This window comes from Anas acuta, chromosome 8 (assembly GCF_963932015.1).
Source record: "Anas acuta chromosome 8, bAnaAcu1.1, whole genome shotgun sequence".
Classification (NCBI taxonomy): domain Eukaryota; kingdom Metazoa; phylum Chordata; class Aves; order Anseriformes; family Anatidae; genus Anas; species Anas acuta.
Window position 1 is genome coordinate 12,363,595 of NC_088986.1, and position 20,648 is coordinate 12,384,242.

Here is a 20,648-nt window from a genome sequence, read left to right on the forward strand (position 1 = left end):
AATGAAACATTTTAGGACAGTTTTTTAAAGCCTTATGCAGCACCTTCAGTAAAGCAATTAGAGCTTTGCTTTCACTGGGCACAGAAGTACTTTATTAAAATGTATTATGGTCTATAGCACATCTTTTCAATTGCATCAAACCGTCAACAAGATACTAATTTTAATTCTCAACTCTGGAAAGTCAAAAACTATCAGTGTTTCCACAAGAAGCTGTCAAATATTACCACAAGTCTAGACCACATTTAGAAATATTTTAAAAGCCACCCAGTATCAAAATCCATGCACCGTCTTAGTGCATGGACCAGAAAAAATTCTTTTCACAGATTTTTGGTATAAAGCATATTTTGTTAGTTTTTAAAAATTACAGCTATTAGATTTGATTTTGGGTAATGAAGACAAATCTAGTACACCTACTTCTGGTAATCCTTCCTATTAGAAAAGGAGACTAAAAGCAGTAGATACAGATTAAATGATATACATTTTTCCTTTAGCAAAATAATTTCTTTTTCCCTCCGGAAGATTGGATGTGGCTGTCCAACTTGTGAGGCTGTGCAACAGGATAGTGCTGGTAAGACCTACCTTGTTTTAATTGTTGCCATAAAAGCTACTAAAAATAAAACTACAGCATGAGCTACACAGAACCTAAAAATGTCTCATTAAGTGTTACTATGCATGGAAAAAGATATTCTCCTCAGTGTTCAAAGCTGCAAGAACCAAGCTTCCATATAGATCCCTTTAAGTTATCAGGACTGATGATTTTCTACCTTTCCAGAAATTCACGCAACTCTTAATAAATTTAAAAACATTTTAACTAAGAGATTACTCTTTAAACATTTACTTTAAAGCCACGTGCAGCACTTGAACATCATAATGCGTTTTAAACCTCTGTTCCACAAATATCAAACACAGTAAAGCAAAATTCCTTTGAGTAAGAGCAGGCTCCTGAAATCTGATGAATATTCTTAGCAGGCTTTTCTAATTACAGGGGTTAAATTTCTCCTCTATTAAAAGCTTTTGGATTAAAGTACTGCAAACTGTATCAATGCAGCATGAAACTGTCTGAACAATCATCTGAAAAATGCTTTTACTACATAATAATACGTGACTATTTAAGAGGTTACCAACATACAGTTCCCACGATGATGCTTATGAAATAATCGTGTTTTTTAAGGCTACCAAATGAAAATTGGTAATTTAAGTTCACAAAAGACTGTGAACTTAAAAAAAAAAAAGTAACGTGTACATTAATCATTTTTGAACAATGAAAAAAAGAATTTATTCTCAAAATTCAAGAGCCTTTAAATAATTCAATACAAACTTAAAAGCTGACTTAAATGTTGATGTTTCTGTTTCAGATTATTGATATTTGAAGCATATAAATGGAAGTTTGTTTTTAATTTGCTTTAAATATATATAGGAAGTATGATATTTTAAACTTTCAATTCAAAAAATATAACCTTATGGCTTTGGCAGATTTAAAACACACGAGGAAGTTTTACCTGTTGAGAGTAGCCTCGAAAAGTTGGATTAACACTTTTAATTCCTTGAAATAAACCAGTTGGAACAACAGAACCTGGCCTAAAAAAAAAAGTTTCAAATACATAAAACATGTTAAAAAAAACAGTATGCATTTAAGTGAAATTTTCCCTATTTACTGGAATCATAACTTTACTGCAACTGACCTATGACACGTCTAACCAATAATATTAATCTTAAGCAAAGATATACTGGTATTCATTTACCTATCCAAAACAAAACGTGATCCGACAGAAATAAAGCCTATTTCAGACCTTGTACACTATATTTCTAGTGTACTATATATAATCAGATGATGAATCAGACATATTCCTGGCACTATGCATGGTTACTATTTCTTTAACAGTTTATGTATATCTTGAAATATTTTCTTAGAGATAGAAATTCTATGGCAGGAAATAAAAGCAACTGAAAAATCATTGATGTAGATTCAAGATAGGGGATAAAGGACATTCTACATGTTTTGAAACAACTATGTGAAACATTCTAGATGTATTTCTGACAGATACAAACTTACTTTTAAAAGCTCAATGCTACTTTCTACAGTGTTTATCAACTTTCTTGCCAGATCTTTGTTACTGTGAATAACATCTTTTTTTTTTTGTCTATCATTAGTAGATATTGAAAAGAGATAGTTGTAAGGAAAGTAAACATCCTGCAAGTTAGACTTTCTTGTTTTAGGAAAGCAATTCTGTGATAACCACCCCCACACACACACACACACACCAAAAAAAATAATTAGACACTATGGATAGACTAATCCATCATTTATGACTCCAGAACATATTTGTAGTTATAGTCACCAAAATGATACAATACCTGCTTTTGTGCCAGAGTTCCGTCATAAGCTTGAGGTAACTTTTACAAATTGCTGGTTTCTTATCTGTTCGGACTAAGCCCCCACAGTCAAGAAAAAAGTGTGTCAAAGGTGGGCTGATTAAAAAGAAGGAAATAATATTTTTGTCATGTTGTTAAAATACAAAAAGTAAACCCACATTTTGTACAAGGTTATTAAAAAAGAATAACACTATTATGTAATTGAACAATTCCATTTCCTACATTCTTAAAACGTTTAGCCAAGCACTTCCTAACAGGACAACTTCAGCAGCACAGCAACATTGCTCTTCCAATGTATTCTGACATTTATTAAGAGCGCCAGAATTGTCCAATGGGATTCAAATACAAAGCAACTGTTACTAGTCATAGAAGACATACATGTATACCACTACTGCAACCATCACCATAGGCCTAGTCCACAAATAACATCTTAAGTCTTTTCTCTAACACCCAGTATTGCCACGTGGTTTGTAGTTAAATATTGTACAATCACAGAATGCTTTGGGTTGAAAGGGACTTTTCATTTGTTTTCAAGCCCTGCCAAGGGCAGGAGCCCCTCCTGCTAGACCTGCCTGCCCCAAACCCCATCTAACCTGATGTAAAACACCTTCAGGGATGAGGCACTGTACCAGTATTTTACCAGCCTAACCATTCTAGTGCAAGAAACTTCAGAGTTGGTTAGTGTTTCTCTCTTCAGCGTTTGTACATTTCTTTTATCAACTGGTATCCCAATAGGATGAGAAGACTGTGTTCTAGCCATTCCTAGGATGATTTCTCATTGGATGTCCCAGACATGCTGTTTGTAACCAACAAATTGGACCTTTTGATATTAACATAAGAATAAACCCTAATTGTAAAATGAGATGTGTTTCCTTGGATTTCTTCTATAGAAGGAAACAAATTTATAGCTTTTGTTAGATTTTCTTCTAATTTCTAGAACTGCATATATTCTCATTTAGGACAGTAAGGAATTGAAAACAGGGTAAAAACTGCCTAGCCTGTATACCATAACACTTTTTTTTCTATCAGTGACACAATTGCTTGTAGCGTGCAAGATTGAGAATTAACAAATACATGTTGTCTTCCACTGTAGTCCAGCCCAAGGCCTTTAAGTCAATCTTGAGGAAAAAATACATGTGCAAGCAAATATAAAATATTATTTACATCCATTTTCCTTACCAGTTGGAAAGAGCTTGTAAAGCTGCATTCATGTAACAAGTGTTACCAATATTTTTCAATCCTGTTAGACCTGAAAAATATAATGGATATTCAGCAAGTCTGTTTTCCAGCCTGGAGTGTTGCAAATAAATTTTTTGAAGGGACTTCTTTCCTCATTAAGATATATTTCAGTTATTGATTCAATAAAAACATTTAAAAAGACTTTTAAGTTTGAGAACGAAATTTAAACGGGGCTGAAGAGTTTCACATTTGAGAAACGTATGAACATGGTCACATCAATACTAATGGGAACTGTAACACTGCGTTGGGTCTGTCTGGGCTGGAGTTAACTTTCCCTGCAGCAGCCCACACAACAGCAGCCCAACATAGAAGTTCTACTTTTATATTACTTCCATAAAATTTTCTTATTGTCCTATAAATATTTTTGGAAAAGTAACATAAATAATACATTTTGGTAGGAAAAACTAACTGGGAATAAAACACATGATTTAATGATTTAAGGGCAGATGGCAAATCAGTGTGGTGGTGATGTATTTATAAAGACTGTGCCAGACAACAGAAGGGGCGAAACAGGTTTTTTGGCCAATGCCAGGAGACTTAGGGGTGAGAACACTGGTAGCAGATGAGTAAAGGAGAAATAAGATCCATAAATTAGAATAACTCTTCACTGACAGAAAACAAACTGCCTTCACATATGCATTGGCATGTCAAAAATAAAACTTTAACAGTCTGCTGGTCTAAAATTCCTTAGAAAATGGCAGTTAGAAATAATTTTCCTTTCTAACAAATACATATATCCTTTCGGAAATGATTAATACCAGTTTGAGGTTTCTAAGAGATATCAAGATGTTCTCTTAGGAAAATGAAACACTAAAGCTTCTCTTTTTGGAGTTTCACCCACGCTGATTTTTATCTTTCCACTAGCTGTATGTTAGTGGTGGTGTAACCTTTTATATCTGCAGGTTTAGCAGTGCATGAAATTACTAAGAAGGAGAAAAAAGAACTAACAACAAAAAAACAAACCTGTAAGCTACAGGCTCAGAAAAAGGTTAGCCAAATTGCAGAAAAGCATTCAAACCAAGAACCTTTTAGGTTAGACAGGAGAAAATACTAGAACAGATTTTATAAAAAACTACTCTTACCAGAGTGTCTAAAACACCAGCTACATTAAACATTAATCCAACATTCTTTCTTATTTTTGGTGCCACTTTCACAGTTACATTACATATATCACCACAGACTCTGCTCTGAAGATAGGTAAAGATTGCTGCAATTAAGGTGAAACTGAAAATAAAGATCTTAGTTGGAGCAGAACAGGAAACAGTTCTAATTAGAACTAATATATAGCTGGACACATGTGATAAATGGCATGAAAGTGCTAGATTTTGATTTTATTACCTCTAGTCTTTAACTCATCTTCTTCCACTTCTATATCTAGATCATCAAATACAGCTGCTAATGGAGTCTTCAGTGTGGGAATACTGGGTATTTTAAAATCCTTTTAAGGAGAAAAAAAACCATGTATTTACTTCTATTTATCATTTTTCTTCTTAAGCATAATTTCACCAACTGGGAACTACAGATGATGCAAATGCATTTTGAAATCTCACTGCATTTTGAAATCTCATTTAAAGTGAGAATATCCAGATTCCACAGCCACCCTGATAAAAGTTTACCCAGAAAAAACACGCCCTTGTTTTCAGATTACCAGTGACAACACTGATATGATTTTATGACAAGAAATGAAGAATCAAAACAAAGCAAGCTATAGCATTTCATTCATTTGGATAATAATCAGTTAGCCAGCACTGAAATGCTAACACAACAGTCATCACATAGAAGTTACTATGTGTGTTTTTGATATGCCACCAGATGGCTCACTACATTTAATGAAGACAAATGAAGTTGCTGAAACAAAATGTACAAATAAAGAAAAAGAATACATGTATTAGGCAAACACTCTTTGACAAGCTCTTTTTGCGAGCACACAAGCAAGAATTCCACACAAAACATGAAACAGACTTTAAGTTCTTCTGATTTTTCTGTATGTTATACCCACTTCTCTGGAAGATTAAAACAGGTTAATTGTAATAGAATACAAGCTCAGAAGTCTGAACCGAGCTTTTACATCAAGTCAACAGAACTTCTGGTTAACAGACACTAGAAAAAAATAATCCAATTGTACTATTCTAATCGAGGTGCTGGTGTGTATTGAAAAAAAGCTGTCCATCTTTCTGTACAACTTCGATTTTCAAAAATAAATTAAAAACGTACACAACCTGTGCATCATCTTTCCTATAGCTCTGTTCCCCAAGGACAACATTATTAGAAATGCTGCACTGGTACTTGTGCCAATTTTAACTGAGTTACCTGTCAGTTTTATGTAAGTACATTAAACATGTAAGAATTAATGCCTTTTTTTCCAGTTACATGCATTGTACTGAACATTTATGCTTTTAAAAGATTTTCAAGAGCTCACAGAACAGGTAGCACAGGTGAACTATCCCCCATTTTCTAGCCTTAAATTTAACCCTGTACAATTTCTGTATCTTACAGATTACTGCTGATTAACAAACAATTAGACACTAGGATGAAAACAACATTCTTAGCATGGAGTAAAGAGATTGAACATACAAGATGGGCACTGTCTCTTCAGAGAAATTGTATAAAAACAGAAAAGTGAGTAGAAACAACATTCACAAGAAAAAGGAAAAGTCAATGCCTCAATTATTAGAAGACAAAGTTTATTGCAAAGCTACAGCTGTGCTTCATTGGGTTAAAAAATACCTGTATGCTATTTTCTTGTGTTTGGTGAGACAGTCTTGCATTTGGTAGTGGAGAATGAGATCCTAATTTTCTATCCAGAAATACTTCCTTACTACAGGCGTAACACCAAACACGGAGTGTAGTAAGGTTGACAGTTAGACAGTGTTTTGTCTCCTAAAGGACGATAAAAAACAAGATTATGATTCAGAAGCACAGAATAATTAAATATTGGCACATGCAAGGTAGAACAGGAGTATTAAAATGTTGGATCTTTCAACAATGAAATAAATATGTACATTAAAATATTTAAAAACAATTTGGTTAGTGAAATTTTAATATAAACCGCACAACACATTTTTAGTATAAGTCACACTAGCAACAACATACAGTCAAAATTTAAGCCACTGTCATATCTGACATACTTGTGTTATAAAAATAAAAAGACACCGTCATGGTTTTAGCTAGGATAAAGTTAATTTTCCTCCTACTGGTATGGTGCTGTTTTGGATTTAGGATGAGAATAACATCAAAAACACGCTGATGTTTTAATTGTTGCAGAGCAGTGCTTACACTGAGCCATGGACTTTTCGGCTTCTCACACCACCCTGCCAGTGAGGAGGCTAAGGGTGCACCAGGAGGTAGGAGGGGACAGAACCAGGAGAGCTGACCCAAACTGGCCACAGGGATGTCCCACACCATGTGATGTCATACCAAGTAATTAATATGGGGTGGCTGGCCAAGGTAGGGGGCAGACTGCTGCTCAGGGATGGGTTGGGCATCAGTCAGCAGGTATCAAGCAGCTGCGTTGTACAGCAATTTGTTTTGTACACATATTAATAATTTATTTCCCATTTCTGTCCCATTAAACCGTCTTTATCTCAACCCACAAGCTTTTACTCCCCCTGACCCAATTCTTCTCCCCCATCCTACTGGGAGAGTGGGGGGTGAGCAAGTGGTTGTGTTGTGCTGAGCTGCCTTAGGGTTAAACCACAACTGACACTGTGGTGGAAAGTTAAAATTCACAATAAAGCTACCTTCAATGTCTGCTGTTAGTCACAATGGCAACCTCCTCCTATACAGTAAGGACAGTGTTTCATTCTACCAGTTCGCTGTACGAAATACAGGTTGCTGGCCATTGAACAATCAAACTGAAGATAATACAAGATTCTTAGGTCAGTTATAAGAGCTGCTCATACCAAAACAAACATTCATTCTAGACTCAGTTAGTTGTCTTGTTGACAGCTTCACATTATGCAGCAACATAAAAATTTGACAGATGGAGCATATTTTATGTTTCTAACCTTCACCTTTCTTTTGTTGATCTCTTTTCTTACTGTAAGATCATGCAAACAGCTGCTATTAAACTCGAGATATTTTCACCACACTTTCCTGTATCTCTTCCTTACACGGTAGCACTGGACATCTTTATAGATGAGAGATTTGCTAGAAATCGGGAAAATAATACTGCTGCAGGATGTCTGAGTTCCAAGTTCCCTCATTTAATAAGGTCTTGTAAAAGAATAATGCTTTTAATACAAAGTGTGGGCTGTAGTTTCATTAAGAAGCCCTCCCACCATTGAAACTTATCAGGAACATCACAGTAAGTAAGTATCCTAGAATATTTTAATCATAAGAATATGCTTGATTTTGCAGCTTCTGTTGCACAAGCATTTAGAAGTCTCCAGGGTTTAATAATTTTCACAAAGTGGAGACAATGAACACAATTATTGGCAGTATAGGAAGCCTTGCTGATGGAAACTTGTGAGAACTGAAATGATTCCCATCAACCTTGTCTCTGTCGTTCTTATCAGTTAAGGATTATCACATAAGAAAAAAGCAAATGCACAAAGATCAAATAAACGTAACCACTAAATACTTGAGGTAGCAAATTAGGAAAGCTTGTATCCTGAAGAGGGCTTAAAGAGGGCCAAGAATTAAAGTTAAATCAATGAGAAAAATCAAGACAAGGATGTCACTGCCATCAAGTAAAGCCATCCATTCCCTTTCTGTTTGTTACCTTGTAATTACTTAACATTGCTAAAACAGCATGTGAAACAGGGATAAGCTACAATAGAAATCCAGAAGGTGTAAAATTATAGGCAAGAAATTCAGGGACCATCTGTTACCCAATTGCACTACAAGTGGCCCCTTTACATAACTACTGTAAAGGCTTTAGAACCATGAATAAGCTTAAATAGCTAGTTAAAGATGCATATTTATATAGATTTATATTAATTCAATATTGATTTATATAAATATGCACTAGGCCCTGCTTTAGGAGTGGTGGTAAAATGCAAAGTGAATTCCTTGTAGAACTATATTATGTCCTATTTGTTCATTAATGTTCACCAGCTGGGGGTAAGGATTGTTTGCTTTGGTTTTCTTTTTTTTTTTTTAATTATTATTATTTTTAAGGACCAAAATTAGCTCAGTGTGGAGTCTTCAATATATTTTCTATGAAATTTCTATTGGCTTTTTTCTTATTCCAATTAATTATAAATTAGTGGCAATAATTTAATCAGAAAGCAATTGATTCTGAAAATATTTGTTAAGAAAGAATGATGCAGCTTATTTCTGTCATTTTGGCAACTGTTCCAGTTGTACATGCGTGTGCATTGAAGAGACAGTAAATTTAAGATCCAAATAGATGCATTCAAGCTGACCACCCTTGACAGAACTTGGTGTGCTGGTGAATACAGTGCATGCATGCCATTGCTCCTCCTAAGCTGAATCCAAAATCAAGACTTGGCACGAAAGGATACGTTTACCTTGGCTTACAGGGCTTTTATCTGCAGCCACCAGAACAGTAACCATAATGCAGAAACAAAGCACCTGTTTCTGGTAATTTACAATTTTTAATTCCTATCTTCTACTCTCCATCTTCACTAATACAACTTTCCTCCTCTTATCCATTAGGCAGCCATAATCCCAAATTAAACTTATATGCTGTACTTCAACCTAAGTACAGAACAGGTCTTGTCTATGGATCTTGAAAATCATTTTTTTATTATTATTATTTTTCTTGAATTTTCACCATGGTCCTTTAAGAAGCACTGGTGTCAGAATTACATAAATAATTATGCAACTGCACAAAGATTCTAAACTCACATGTTCCTAAGCCAGTAAGACCTGCTTCTGTAAGAGAAAAACTAAAACAAAGAACCAAACTGCCAAATAGATATGCTAACAGATTATTGGCTTTGCTACACAGAATCAAAGAGTTCTGTAGTTCTACTTCACTATTTCTAACTATTGTATTACTAGCAAATATACATACCTGGGAATGGATTGTACTGTGATCGACGTGGGATTCACCGCAGCCAACATACGTACATCTGTTCTGTTGAGCAAGACATGAAGAAGCATACAGAATTAAAACGTGGTGTCAAACAGGTTTACAGAACAGGAACATACTGCCAGCCCCTTTTAAATTCACTTATATTTCAAACTTGCAGGTTCCTACACAAACCAAGAGACATGCACAGTAAGTGTTAAATATCACCTAAAGCAAAGTAAGAATGCTGCAAGATTTAACTCAACTCCTTTCACTGGTAGACAGCGTTAGACAGTACCCCTGGAATATACAGGTGTTTCAGGTCTTTTTTTTGACATTTTTGTTCAGATTCAAGTCTCTCTCTCTCTATGTATATATATACGTATATATATATTTACAACTCATGATTTGGTAGAGATTGTGGCAGAAACCATGAAGTTAGCTCAGTGTCTAAAATACCAAATTACGAAAGACTTAAAGGCATTTTTGAATATATGTGTCATGCTTCATGTCCCTATCTATTATGACTCTTTCTTATAGTATTACTTCAGTATTTTTTTTAACCTTTAAATAAGGCTTTCCAGCACTATATGGTTAATAACTTACTAAATTTTAATTAAAAGATGCAAAGTAATTGCTGATTTTAATCGTGCTAATTACAAAACATATTTGGCTGAGTTGAGTATGCAATCTTGCAGCTGCCAATCTTCAAGCAATTTTCAGTAATTCCTCATTTGCATGAGCCAAGACAATCCTGTAAGAAGGTACAGCATGTTATCTGTATAACACTAAGCATGTTAATTTACAGTTGCAGCTGGACACAGAGTCAATTTTCTATATTAAATCATCACAGATATTGGTTAAGTTACAGATAGTTAACATGCTGAGATCTCACCATGTGCTGGCTGTTTTTCTATGCACAAAAGGTGAAGGCAAGATGCCAATTCATCCAAGAGGAGATGTAGCACAGCATGACACTTTAAGTGTCCTACTGTAATTAGAAAACTCTCCTATGGAAAATGTTGTATGAAATTAAGTTTTTCAAAAACAGTGCAAGAGTTCTAAGTGAGAAATAAAAATAAAAATAATAATAAAAAAGCTTTAAGCTCCACAGCGCTTCTCCACCTGCCAGGTTCATGCATGCCTCAACACCTCTTCCTATTTCTCGTTATTCCCCAAAGAGTTTTTATATTTAATTAAACTTCAAGCAACCTCAGAAAAAGACATTAAACAACAGCTGTTTCCCCCTTATCTTTTATTGATAATGGGATCAAAATAATCTCTTCACTGTTACAATAACGCACTTAAAAGGAAATCAGCAATGCAGATTTTTGAAAGTACTCATACACACACCTACAAATTTGCATCTCAGCCTAGAGATCCTCCTGATAGGACTTAAGTTTATTCTGCCAAGAAACGAAGCCAAGCCTATAGAGCAGAATCTCAACCTCTGAAAAGAGCTCTATGTTTGAAAAATTCAAGACATTTTAAAAAATAAATCTGCTGCATAACTTCCCTGTTGGTATCATAGATCAATCTGAAGTAGTATTTTCGTTTTTTTTTAATACATTTTTTCTTTGTAGGCAGCAAGAAGACTAAGGCAATTACACTTTTAAGAATGAACTGTACACTGGGTAAAGACTACAAAACTCCGAAGTCTGAATAATGTTTCATTTTTTTTTTAGTTATTTTGCCTACAAATAAAAAAAAAAGTACATATTATACTCTTAAAGAAGTCATCATTTACTGCTAGATGTTTATACTACAAATTTTAAGGCAGGCTTAAAGAAGTAACTTAATTCAGGAATAATACATTATCTTAAAATCTACAGACCCAGGAAAAAGATTAAAAAATTCTTAGAAGCTGTAAAACAAGAACCCTTAACATGTCAGCTTATTATCCAAAAAACTCATTTTAAACATAATATTCTTAAATTACAAGAAATATGTACCTGATAGAAGATAAAACATTTTAGAAATAAAAATTGCATGAGAGGTTTTACTTACAATTAATTTTAAGTTATTATTTAAGAAGAACTTAATTATAGTTGTTTCTTTCAACAACAACAACAAATAAATTACTACCAACTTCTATTCGCAGTTTACTAAAACAGGACTTCAGCTGAACAACTTACCTCTAAGCATGCCCAAAGGTTGGGTCCTCTAACTTTACAGTCCTGACAAGTGCCCTGTTAAATTAAATGCACAGGCAAAGGATTATTTCACTTACTTTCGTCAGTAAACCACAACCTCAAGAAAAAAATGAGAAAAAATACTGTAAAAAACAACTATCAACTGAAAAATTTAAGACAAAAATGAATGTGTTGATACTAACTCAATTTTTGTTTTATTTCACATGATTTTAAGCTTTGTGTATTTTTTTCTAGTAAAATCTAAGATCTCTGAGATTCTTAAAAGAAACAAAATCTGAAGCTATTTTATGTCACATTACCATCAAAAAATCTCAAAACTAGTCTTGTCTACCAATCTAACAAAGAGAAATGAAAACACATGATCTGTAACAACTGAATGCTCCATAAAATCATCGCTACCTACAAAGATTTACAAAAGAAGATACAACAATAGGAGAACGGCATTCTCCTCAGCAGCAAATCAACTGCTGCACTTTCAAATAAAAAAAATTAGTACCATGGACAGAAAAAGATTGACTTTTCACCACATCCCAGCTACTAAAATGGGTTACAAAAATCTTTTGTATCATGTATTAATACTAGATGGAAAGCAAGAGTTCAGATAAGGACAGGTTCTCAACCTGTGACTCCTCCATCAGAAAGCGAACTGTGATCCAACAAAAAACTTAAGCATAAATTTCTTTTTTACAGCTTCCACTTGAAGTCCAGACATAGTATATTACTTTCACATTCTAATCAACTAACAGTCAAAATTACAATGTCTGAAAATAAGTTCTGCTTAGTGTTATGCTATCTCTTTTAAGTGATATTAAAGTAACATTTGCTTTGGAACACACTGCTGGGAAAGGTACTCTTAAGGATTAAGTATGGCCAATGAGGTTTTCAGCTTTAAAGCCCATAGTTCTTCCAATACTTTGTTTGAACATTACTACTGCAGTGCAGTAAGTTTTATCCTATGTTCAACACATCTTCTGCTTAGCGATACATGACAAGGTATGCAGCTAAAGTAAGTGATCACAATTAATTAGTTAGAAGGAAGAAGCTACAACTTACATGAGATTTCTGTATCAATTCCTCTTTTGTTATCTCACCCACTGATTCCAAGTGGGGGCAGTTGCTGCTGAGTGATGACATTTCAGAAGCTGTATTTTCCGAGATCCTGCAGCTGGAATTTCCAAGACCAGGAATCTGCTTTTCAACAGAAGTAAGAGTAAGTAAAATCCTATTCCTTGCAGTAGGCAGCAGAAGTAGATATCCACTACACAAAATATACATAGCCTTTACAAGACTGTGTCATTTTTAAGTAAGTTAAAATAAATACCTTAAGGGTAAGGGAATCCAATAGTTTAAATTAAATACAGCGGAGATCTAAAATGCATTCCTCTATTTTCTGACTTTTAGGGCACAAAACAACAGAATCCTGAATGGAGCAAAGCCAGTTGGACTGATTTATCTTCGTGGCCTCTACCATGGCACCCAAAAGTAAAAAATAAAACAATTCTAAAAATACGTTTTCTCAACTCTACCCAGAACTGGTGGTGGCTTGGCTTGTACATTCTGGAAACAGTCATTACGCAACACTGGTGAAACGTGCTGAAGCCACGTGATTCACTTGCCATGGGAGAATTAAACCTTATCTTGGTTTTATTTATTTACAAAAAAATCATTCTAGATACCAGCACATTATATATCAAAAGCAAATGAGCTTGTAACTCCCATGTAGTACTGATGACTCAGCAAGTTTCTCTCATTTGAGTTCTCTCTGTTCATCCAGGGTTTCAGATGTGGATGCAGACTTATTAGAAACATGGAATGCTAAATCCAACCCTTTTGTGATTATTATTTTGACAGCTGCACAGATAGAATTGATACTTTACGAAAGCAAAATAAAAAAAAAAAAAAAGAACTTGGTAACATTACTTTCACGTAGGTACTCCAATTGAGTCTCACTCCAGTTTTGTCGCTGAAGAATTACTACTGAGGCATCGATCTCTCAAGCCCAAGGAGTCTTAAAGTTTCTTTGCCCACTTACTTACCTAGCCAATCTAGCTTTCCTTTGTCAACACATGCAACTGAGCTTCCAGCCTAACTTAATGATGCACTTTCCTCAACCTGCTTGCAGCCTTTGGCACTGACATCTCTTTCCACTTCTCTTGTTTGCTCTAGCAGTTTTATGTCCATTTCTTCATGGGCCTATGGATCACACAGCATCAGCAATCCCCGTGTTGAATATTAACTTGGGGCTTTGGCATACAGTGGGGGCACAAAACCTTGCCTAGTAGGCATCTCCTACACGCTGCCTGGCAAACACCATTTTTTATCTTTAACCTGGTCTTTATTTCTATTGTCTTGCAATAAGAACCCTCTGTCAGGGTCGTTTCAGTTTCATTTGACTATCAGAGATTTTTTTAAATGTGTGCACATGTACCTGTATAAACATGGTATTACATATATTATTCTTATAAAAATAGGATATAACATTATTGTATATTTATTGTATGCATATATATATATGCATATATGCACATATATAAATATATTTTATAGATATACAATTAATATATAACATACTCAAGTATGCATGTATATCTTTCAGTCTTTTTGTATCTCACTTTAAGAGCTTTACAATAAAATACTTGAGATCTAAGCTCACAGGGCTAGAAATACAACAGCAAATTAATAACCTGGGATTTTTTTCAGAATGAGGTCTAAATCCTCTTTCCTGGAACAACAAAAAGACTTTTAAAAAGCATTAATCTTAAATATAAGCTGCAGCTGGAGAAATATTTCCTCAGTTCAGTATCTATTTGCAGTATTGCTGAAAGACTTCATGTATGAAAGTAATAGTTTTTCAGGCAAAAAGTCCTAAACTTTCTGTCATATTGGAAATTCTGGTTTGAACTGTAAAATTCTTTTCCAGAACAGAAACATAAACGCACACTTCATCTTGCACATTTTGCGACATCTATAAAACATTAAAAATGGACGAGTGAGTTTTGATTAAAGACCTATCTTAAAATATCTCAGTGTGAATTAATGCTGACTTAACACCAATGCTTTAGGAAGACTGGTATAATGGCTTAGGAAAGCTTTAAGCTTAATTACTTTATGGAAATAAATTTCCGAATTAATTATCCCAAGTAATATAAAGCAATGAACGAAAGATAAACTTCACTGCATACTACCAGATTTTTAACAGCTATTTCTCACAACTGGAACTGCAAAACCAACACAAACACAAACTCAAGAGCTCTGCTCATTGCAGATTGCTTCTTGGTGCAGTCTCCATCTGCATCCCTCTTCTAATAATAATCAGCCGAAAGACCAAAGCACATTGACACACGTGTCCCTACAGACATGTCCCCTACTGCTTTCCATGTGGAAAGTGTCTCTAGCAGAACTCTAGTGCATGTTACAACTTCTGTAGGTGACATCATATGGGCACAGCAAAATGAATGGGCTTTCAGCTTCTGTTGTCAAACTTTTTCCACCTGCACCTGCCTTCCATGCTGTAGCAACTGCGTAAGTCACTGTAGAGGAAGAGCCTTGGTAGCTTAACATACCAAGGCTGCTATAACCTACTTTGTAAAATTTTCCACTGAAATCTTAAACTGTACAATTGAATTCCAACCCACGATTCATCCTTCATCTCTCCAAGCACTATCGATCCCTGGGCAGCCCCTCCCTTGCTCGCTGCCCTCCTTCCATTTCACCACTTCTTAATTCACCCGAAGATTACCTATTTCCGTCTACTAATGCATCTCATCACACCTGCTTTTCCACCAATTCTGTGTTGTGTTGACCTCATCTGAAAGTTGCTTCTTCACATAAGAAGCAATAAACTTTATTACAATATTCCCCATACGTTTGGGAGGGGACTTTAAAGTCCATTCCTAGGTCTCCACCATTCTATTGAAAGGTTTGTTTCAGTCCACCTCTTCTCAGTCCCACCATACAGTATCATACTGCATCATTCCATGAACTGAATCATTTAATGATCAAAAGAAGTTTTGTTTACCACATGCAGCATGAGACATACAAAAAATATATCTTCCCCCCTTTCATACTTCGCATTCACTGTGAAAAAACTGGCTCATGTGAGCCATCAGAGAAGTATGAACAATATTTTAAAGCACCATGACCAGCTCACTGTTCATCATGCATCAGACTTCCACACCATCATAAGACGTGTGTGGTGCCTACCACAAAAGGCCCATCATACACACAAAAATATCCCCATCACTAGAGGCTCAAGTAACCTTGAAAGCTTTTCAAGGCTCATGCTGGGAGCTTAATATCTCCAAAACAAACACGACATATTTTAAATTCTCTCAAAATTTTTGGCATTGAAGCTGAAATTAATGTTTCCATCAACCTAATCATAGCAGTTAGCATTTCAACAGATGTTGAAATAAACAAACCTCTATCTGTATTCCACTGATGTCCTTAAATAGGAAGACATTTTATCAGATCGTTTTACAGGGTTGCTCCCACACACCTGAATACTTGCCCTATGAACAAGTCTAAATGAACTACTTAGAGATCAAAAAGTAATTATAAAAAACTAACCTTACATAAAACTCCAGTTAAATACAATGTAAATTCTAACCTTTGTAAATACAAAACTAGAATTCAATTCCAGACCATTGGTAGAAGATTTTAAGAATAAAGCAGCTATTCTGAAGACAACAGTTGCCTGAAGCAGTAATTGTATCTTCATTATAGGCTTTTATTATTTTGACTGTACAGCTCTGAATAACAGCATATGTAACCAGTGAGCACGAAGCTCAGCATTCTCATTTGCATTCACAATTATTTTGCTAGTGGTGCACTGAAACAATTGCATTTGTTTTCTTTCTCAACAACAATAAAAAAGAATGACATAGAATTTTGTACTTGATTGTTTAATTACTTAAAATCGTGAAGAGCTTTGGAGCTTCCAGTAATTCATTATCATAGTTAGTTATCATATAGACATTCTTCACACTTCAATAAAAAACAGCAGAGCTCACTGCTAACTACACACGTCCAATGAAGCTATCACCTTTAGCGTATGTATTCAAATTACTAAGGTACCTGCTACTTTCTAAAGAATTCTTTGCCAATATCACTTCACAATAACTATGTCTGTGAATCAATTTCTAATTTACCATTACCAAACTTGAGAACAGTCCTCCTGTGCCAAGAAGTCCAATCAGAGGGAATACTAACCTGAACTTCACACACTAAGCTCTTTTTTGCTCTATTACCCAGCAGACGTTTTCTGCTTGGTCTTTGCGTTTGGGCAACAAGAACTATCCACCCAAGCGAGAAGCAATGTTATTAAGTCCCTTCCATTAGATTTTCCCCCTCTTATTAAGTATTGCTTCTGAAGCAGACCTTAGGAAAATGGTTGAGCTGACAGCCTGTCCGCTTACTGGGTCAGACAGCGTTTATTTTACATTGCCTCTAGGGCACAGCGCCTGCCTGTTCACTTCTTCCTTCCACAGCACTACGCCTGACCTTGTAACCCATCAGCTGTCCTTTACGCATCTAAGGAGACTTCCTTAGCTCAGGCCTGCAGCCAGGAAGGAGAAGCCCACAGCGATCTTCCCCTGGGCGTCACGCCAGGCTTCTTCCCCCTCTTCCATCCCTCGGCCGCAACGATCGATCCTCGCAGACAGCCTCACGGCAGCACCAGCATTTCGCGGAGAAACCACGGCCCCTGGGAACCTCCTCCTACCTGCCGTGCCACCGCCGCCGCTTCAGCAGACGTCCCCGGAGAGGGACTCGACCCTCCCCTTAGGGCCGGGCAGGCCCCGGCCACAGCCCCCAACCCACACAGCCCGAGCCCCCGCAGCCCCCGGCCCCGCCCCGGCCGCCCCGAGCCCCCCCGGACTTTGCGACCGGCCGCAGGCCCCGGCCGCCCCATTCCTGCCACCCCCCGCCTCACGGCCGCCTTCCTCCCCCTCCTCCTCCTCACCGGCAGGACGCGGCCGTGCTCGGAGCCCGCAGCTCAGCCGGGCCGCGGCGAGCCCTGCGGCTCACGCGGAGGGCAGAACGGAGCCCAGCCCAGCCCAGCCCAGCCCAGCAGGACAGCGCGGGGACCGCTCCCTGCCACCCAGGAGCCCCGGCGGAGGACGGGCGCAGCCGGCCCGCGGCGGCACCTCCCTCTCTCCCCTCACCGGCCGCGGCTGCGGCACCCCCGGCCGCGCCCCGCACAAAGATGGCCGCGCGGGGCCTCCGCGCCGCTCACGTGAGCGCCGCCCCACACCAAGATGGCGGCCGCAGAGTCTCGCCCCGCCTTGCCCGGCCGCCAGCGGCGGGGGCTGCCCCGCGGGAGGATGGCGGCAGCGGGCGGGTGAGGGAGCGGCTCGCCTCACCTCGTCTCACCTCATCAGGCGGCCGCTGCCTCCTGGCAGCCCACAGCGGTTCCTCGCTGGCCCGGAAGCGGATCCCCGCCCGCCTCCTAGCGGCAGCCGGGGCGGGGACGGAGCCGCCCGTGAGGGGCCGTGCCTGCTGCCCGCGGTGCCCGCCCCGGTGCCCGGCAGGTAACGGCGGGTGGCGGGGGCAGCTAACGGGGGGCGGCGGGCGGGCGGCGAGGCGTGGGATCCGGCCCCTGGGCGAGCCGAGCCGAGGCTGCCTCAGCCGCAGGGGTGCGGGAGCTCGGGCAGCCCTGGCCCTCGGTCCCCGACCCGGGGGAGAGCTCGGCACGGGGCTCCGGGAGGGGGCTGCGGCGGGGCGGGGTCCGCAGCCCGTGCGAGGCCGGGCGCCGGCTGAAGGTTTAACATCAGAGTTGTTTTATGTGTGATTTATCGGATGTGAGAAGCGAGCTGTCAGACAGGCAAAGCAGAGCGATGGCTCTTGTCAGACACGCGGGTCTCCACACAGGGCAGTTGGGATGAGCGAGGCCTAAGCTGAGCCAGCACATTTGCTGTCTTCTCATTAAACGCAAATCTCATCTCTGGTCACACACATCAATCAAACAAGTCAGCTACCTGTTACGTAAGGGTTTCAAGTCTGTAGAAGAAAGCCATCTTCGCCTTGTATTACATAATTGAGTATGTATCCTTCATTTGACAGCCCGTTCCAGAGGCCATCTGGGACTCATGTTTTCAAGATACATCCACTGAATGAGGTTATGGGAGAGAAGGAGCCATGTCAGAAGAAGCTGTTACTGAGGCACGGTTTTCTCTGAAGACGGTAGCTTTTCGGGCATTTCATCTTCCCCTTTCTTGGTATTATTCTTTTATACAGGTAATATATATGTTCTGTGAGTATTGCAACTTATGATACACTTTTAAAGTTTAATTGTAATGTTCTTTTTTTTCAGAGCTTAATGCGAACTAAATTTGTAAGGATTTTTGTTTATTTACAGCTGCAAGCTAAAAGTGTTTCTGTTGATAGTTCATCATTGCATATCAACATCATCTGGTGATTTATTTTGTTGGTATTATAGGCTAGTTTTCACTATATAAGTAGCAATGTGGATAGCAGTCAAATCTGGCTGAAGAGTATGTTATTATATGTCAGGCTGGAAAGCTGTAAGTATTGTGATGCTGACACTCCCTGTCTGCAGGGAATTACAAGATTATTCCCTAGAGCACTGTCATGACAAAGGCAAGGAAGAGTTGCTGAAATTGTGTTGCCTGTAACTACATGAGTGATAAGTGGTAGAGCTAAATATGTCTGAATTACTTCAGAAAACACTAAAGCCACAGTCATGTGTCTCAGATAATAAATTTCTTGAACAGTGAACCGTATTCTGTTTCAGTAATACACAGGGCGGGGGAGTTTTTACTTGGCTATACAAAACACGGCTCAAAGGTACTTTTTTTTTTTTTTTTTCCTCTCCCCCTCCCTATTCGGCCTATGGCAAATTATTGACAAGGATAAGGACAAGGAAAAAAATGTTTGTAGTTAGCAATGTTGATAAAGTTTTTTTCAGAGTTACATATTAACAGTTTATTAATAAAGCTTTGCTTTGAAAACTCATGTCCTTAATACAACTGTATTTTATTTTTATTTAATTAGTTGTTTATAAATGGAAGCAATGTCATTCTTCAAATTTGCATATAAATATTTTTCAACGTGCTAACGTGTATCGTCATACTTGCAGGCATAGGCAAACTTCTAAAAAATCTTACAGTTTTTTTTTGAACCTTGAAACTCACAGAATTTAATGCTAGAGCTGAATTTTCAATTTTAGTTATTTGATTGTTACTCTTTTCTGTTAAATCCAGTAGTTTCCTGCAAATGTGCATTCATGCTTTTTCAGGGATTTACTTTAGCTTGCAGAATATACTGCTAGGTTCTTGGCCTCAGTCAAGATAGAAAAGAACCTTTAAGTTCTTTATCTTAGAGTTCTCAAGTCAAAGGTATTTGACACTGATAGCAAACTCAGTGAAGCTATCAAAGAAGCTTTCAATGCTTCTTGAAATTGCATAACTCTATTGATAGTACTAGCCAACTGCACAGCAACCATGGCCTGCCAGAGTGCAGTGATACTCTGGCCAGTTCCTTTCTCATATGAGGAGGTGTTACAGAAACACCATATTGGACTCAGGGGCTGCAGATCTTTTATTTTTTTTTCCCCCAGAAGTCCTGCCTTCTCAAGTATCATAGATTCCCTAAAGATTCTTTGGATGTGGGCAGTATTTTCTAGTTAAGTGGATTTTTTCTTGAATTCTTTTTAAAGTCTGGTCACTTTGAACTTTCTAAGCTTTGCTAGTGGGTTTAATTCCAGTTGCTTGAATATGTGGTTCTTATTTGGTAAATTTAAACATACAAATCTACAGATTATCTGTGTTCAAAATAAATAGTAAAAATAAACAAAACTCATTTTAGGCAAATTTGTTTAAGTACATGTTCTTCCCAGATTGAAACAATGCAAATGTTAGCTTTTGTGTCCTCCATTCTTTCAC

The 20,648-nt window shown here is 37.7% G+C and overlaps 2 protein-coding genes across 11 annotated transcripts in view; one reads left to right on the forward strand and one right to left on the reverse strand.

Moving 5' to 3' along the window:
- USP33 (ubiquitin specific peptidase 33) overlaps positions 1-18,252 on the reverse strand; it is a 36,016-nt gene extending 17,764 nt beyond the window's left edge. For 2 of the 9 annotated variants that reach the window (XM_068691034.1, XM_068691033.1), the window contains exons 1-9: positions 17,248-17,458; positions 12,799-12,933; positions 11,728-11,781; positions 9,596-9,658; positions 6,340-6,492; positions 4,951-5,050; positions 3,553-3,622; positions 2,356-2,469; positions 1,500-1,578 (exon numbers count right to left, since the gene is read on the reverse strand). In XM_068691034.1, the coding sequence (XP_068547135.1) occupies positions 1,500-1,578; positions 2,356-2,469; positions 3,553-3,622; positions 4,951-5,050; positions 6,340-6,492; positions 9,596-9,658; positions 11,728-11,781; positions 12,799-12,933; positions 17,248-17,277 (798 nt within the window). In that variant the 5' untranslated portion in view covers positions 17,278-17,458. Of the gene's footprint in view, positions 1-1,499; positions 1,579-2,355; positions 2,470-3,552; positions 3,623-4,950; positions 5,051-6,339; positions 6,493-9,595; positions 9,659-10,487; positions 10,603-11,727; positions 11,782-12,798; positions 12,937-17,247; positions 17,459-17,707; positions 17,976-18,107 lie in introns of those variants that run through there. The other 7 variants (XM_068691037.1, XM_068691039.1, XM_068691040.1 and 4 more) reach the window with 7 other exon arrangements.
- Positions 18,134-20,648, forward strand: part of MIGA1 (mitoguardin 1) — a 41,767-nt gene continuing 39,252 nt past the window's right edge. The window contains exons 1-2 of one of the 2 annotated variants that reach the window (XM_068691069.1): positions 18,134-18,275; positions 18,808-18,981. In XM_068691069.1, coding sequence (XP_068547170.1) covers positions 18,883-18,981 — 99 coding nt within the window. In that variant the 5' untranslated portion in view covers positions 18,134-18,275; positions 18,808-18,882. Of the gene's footprint in view, positions 18,276-18,334; positions 18,730-18,807; positions 18,982-20,648 lie in introns of those variants that run through there. The other variant, XM_068691071.1, reaches the window with a different exon arrangement.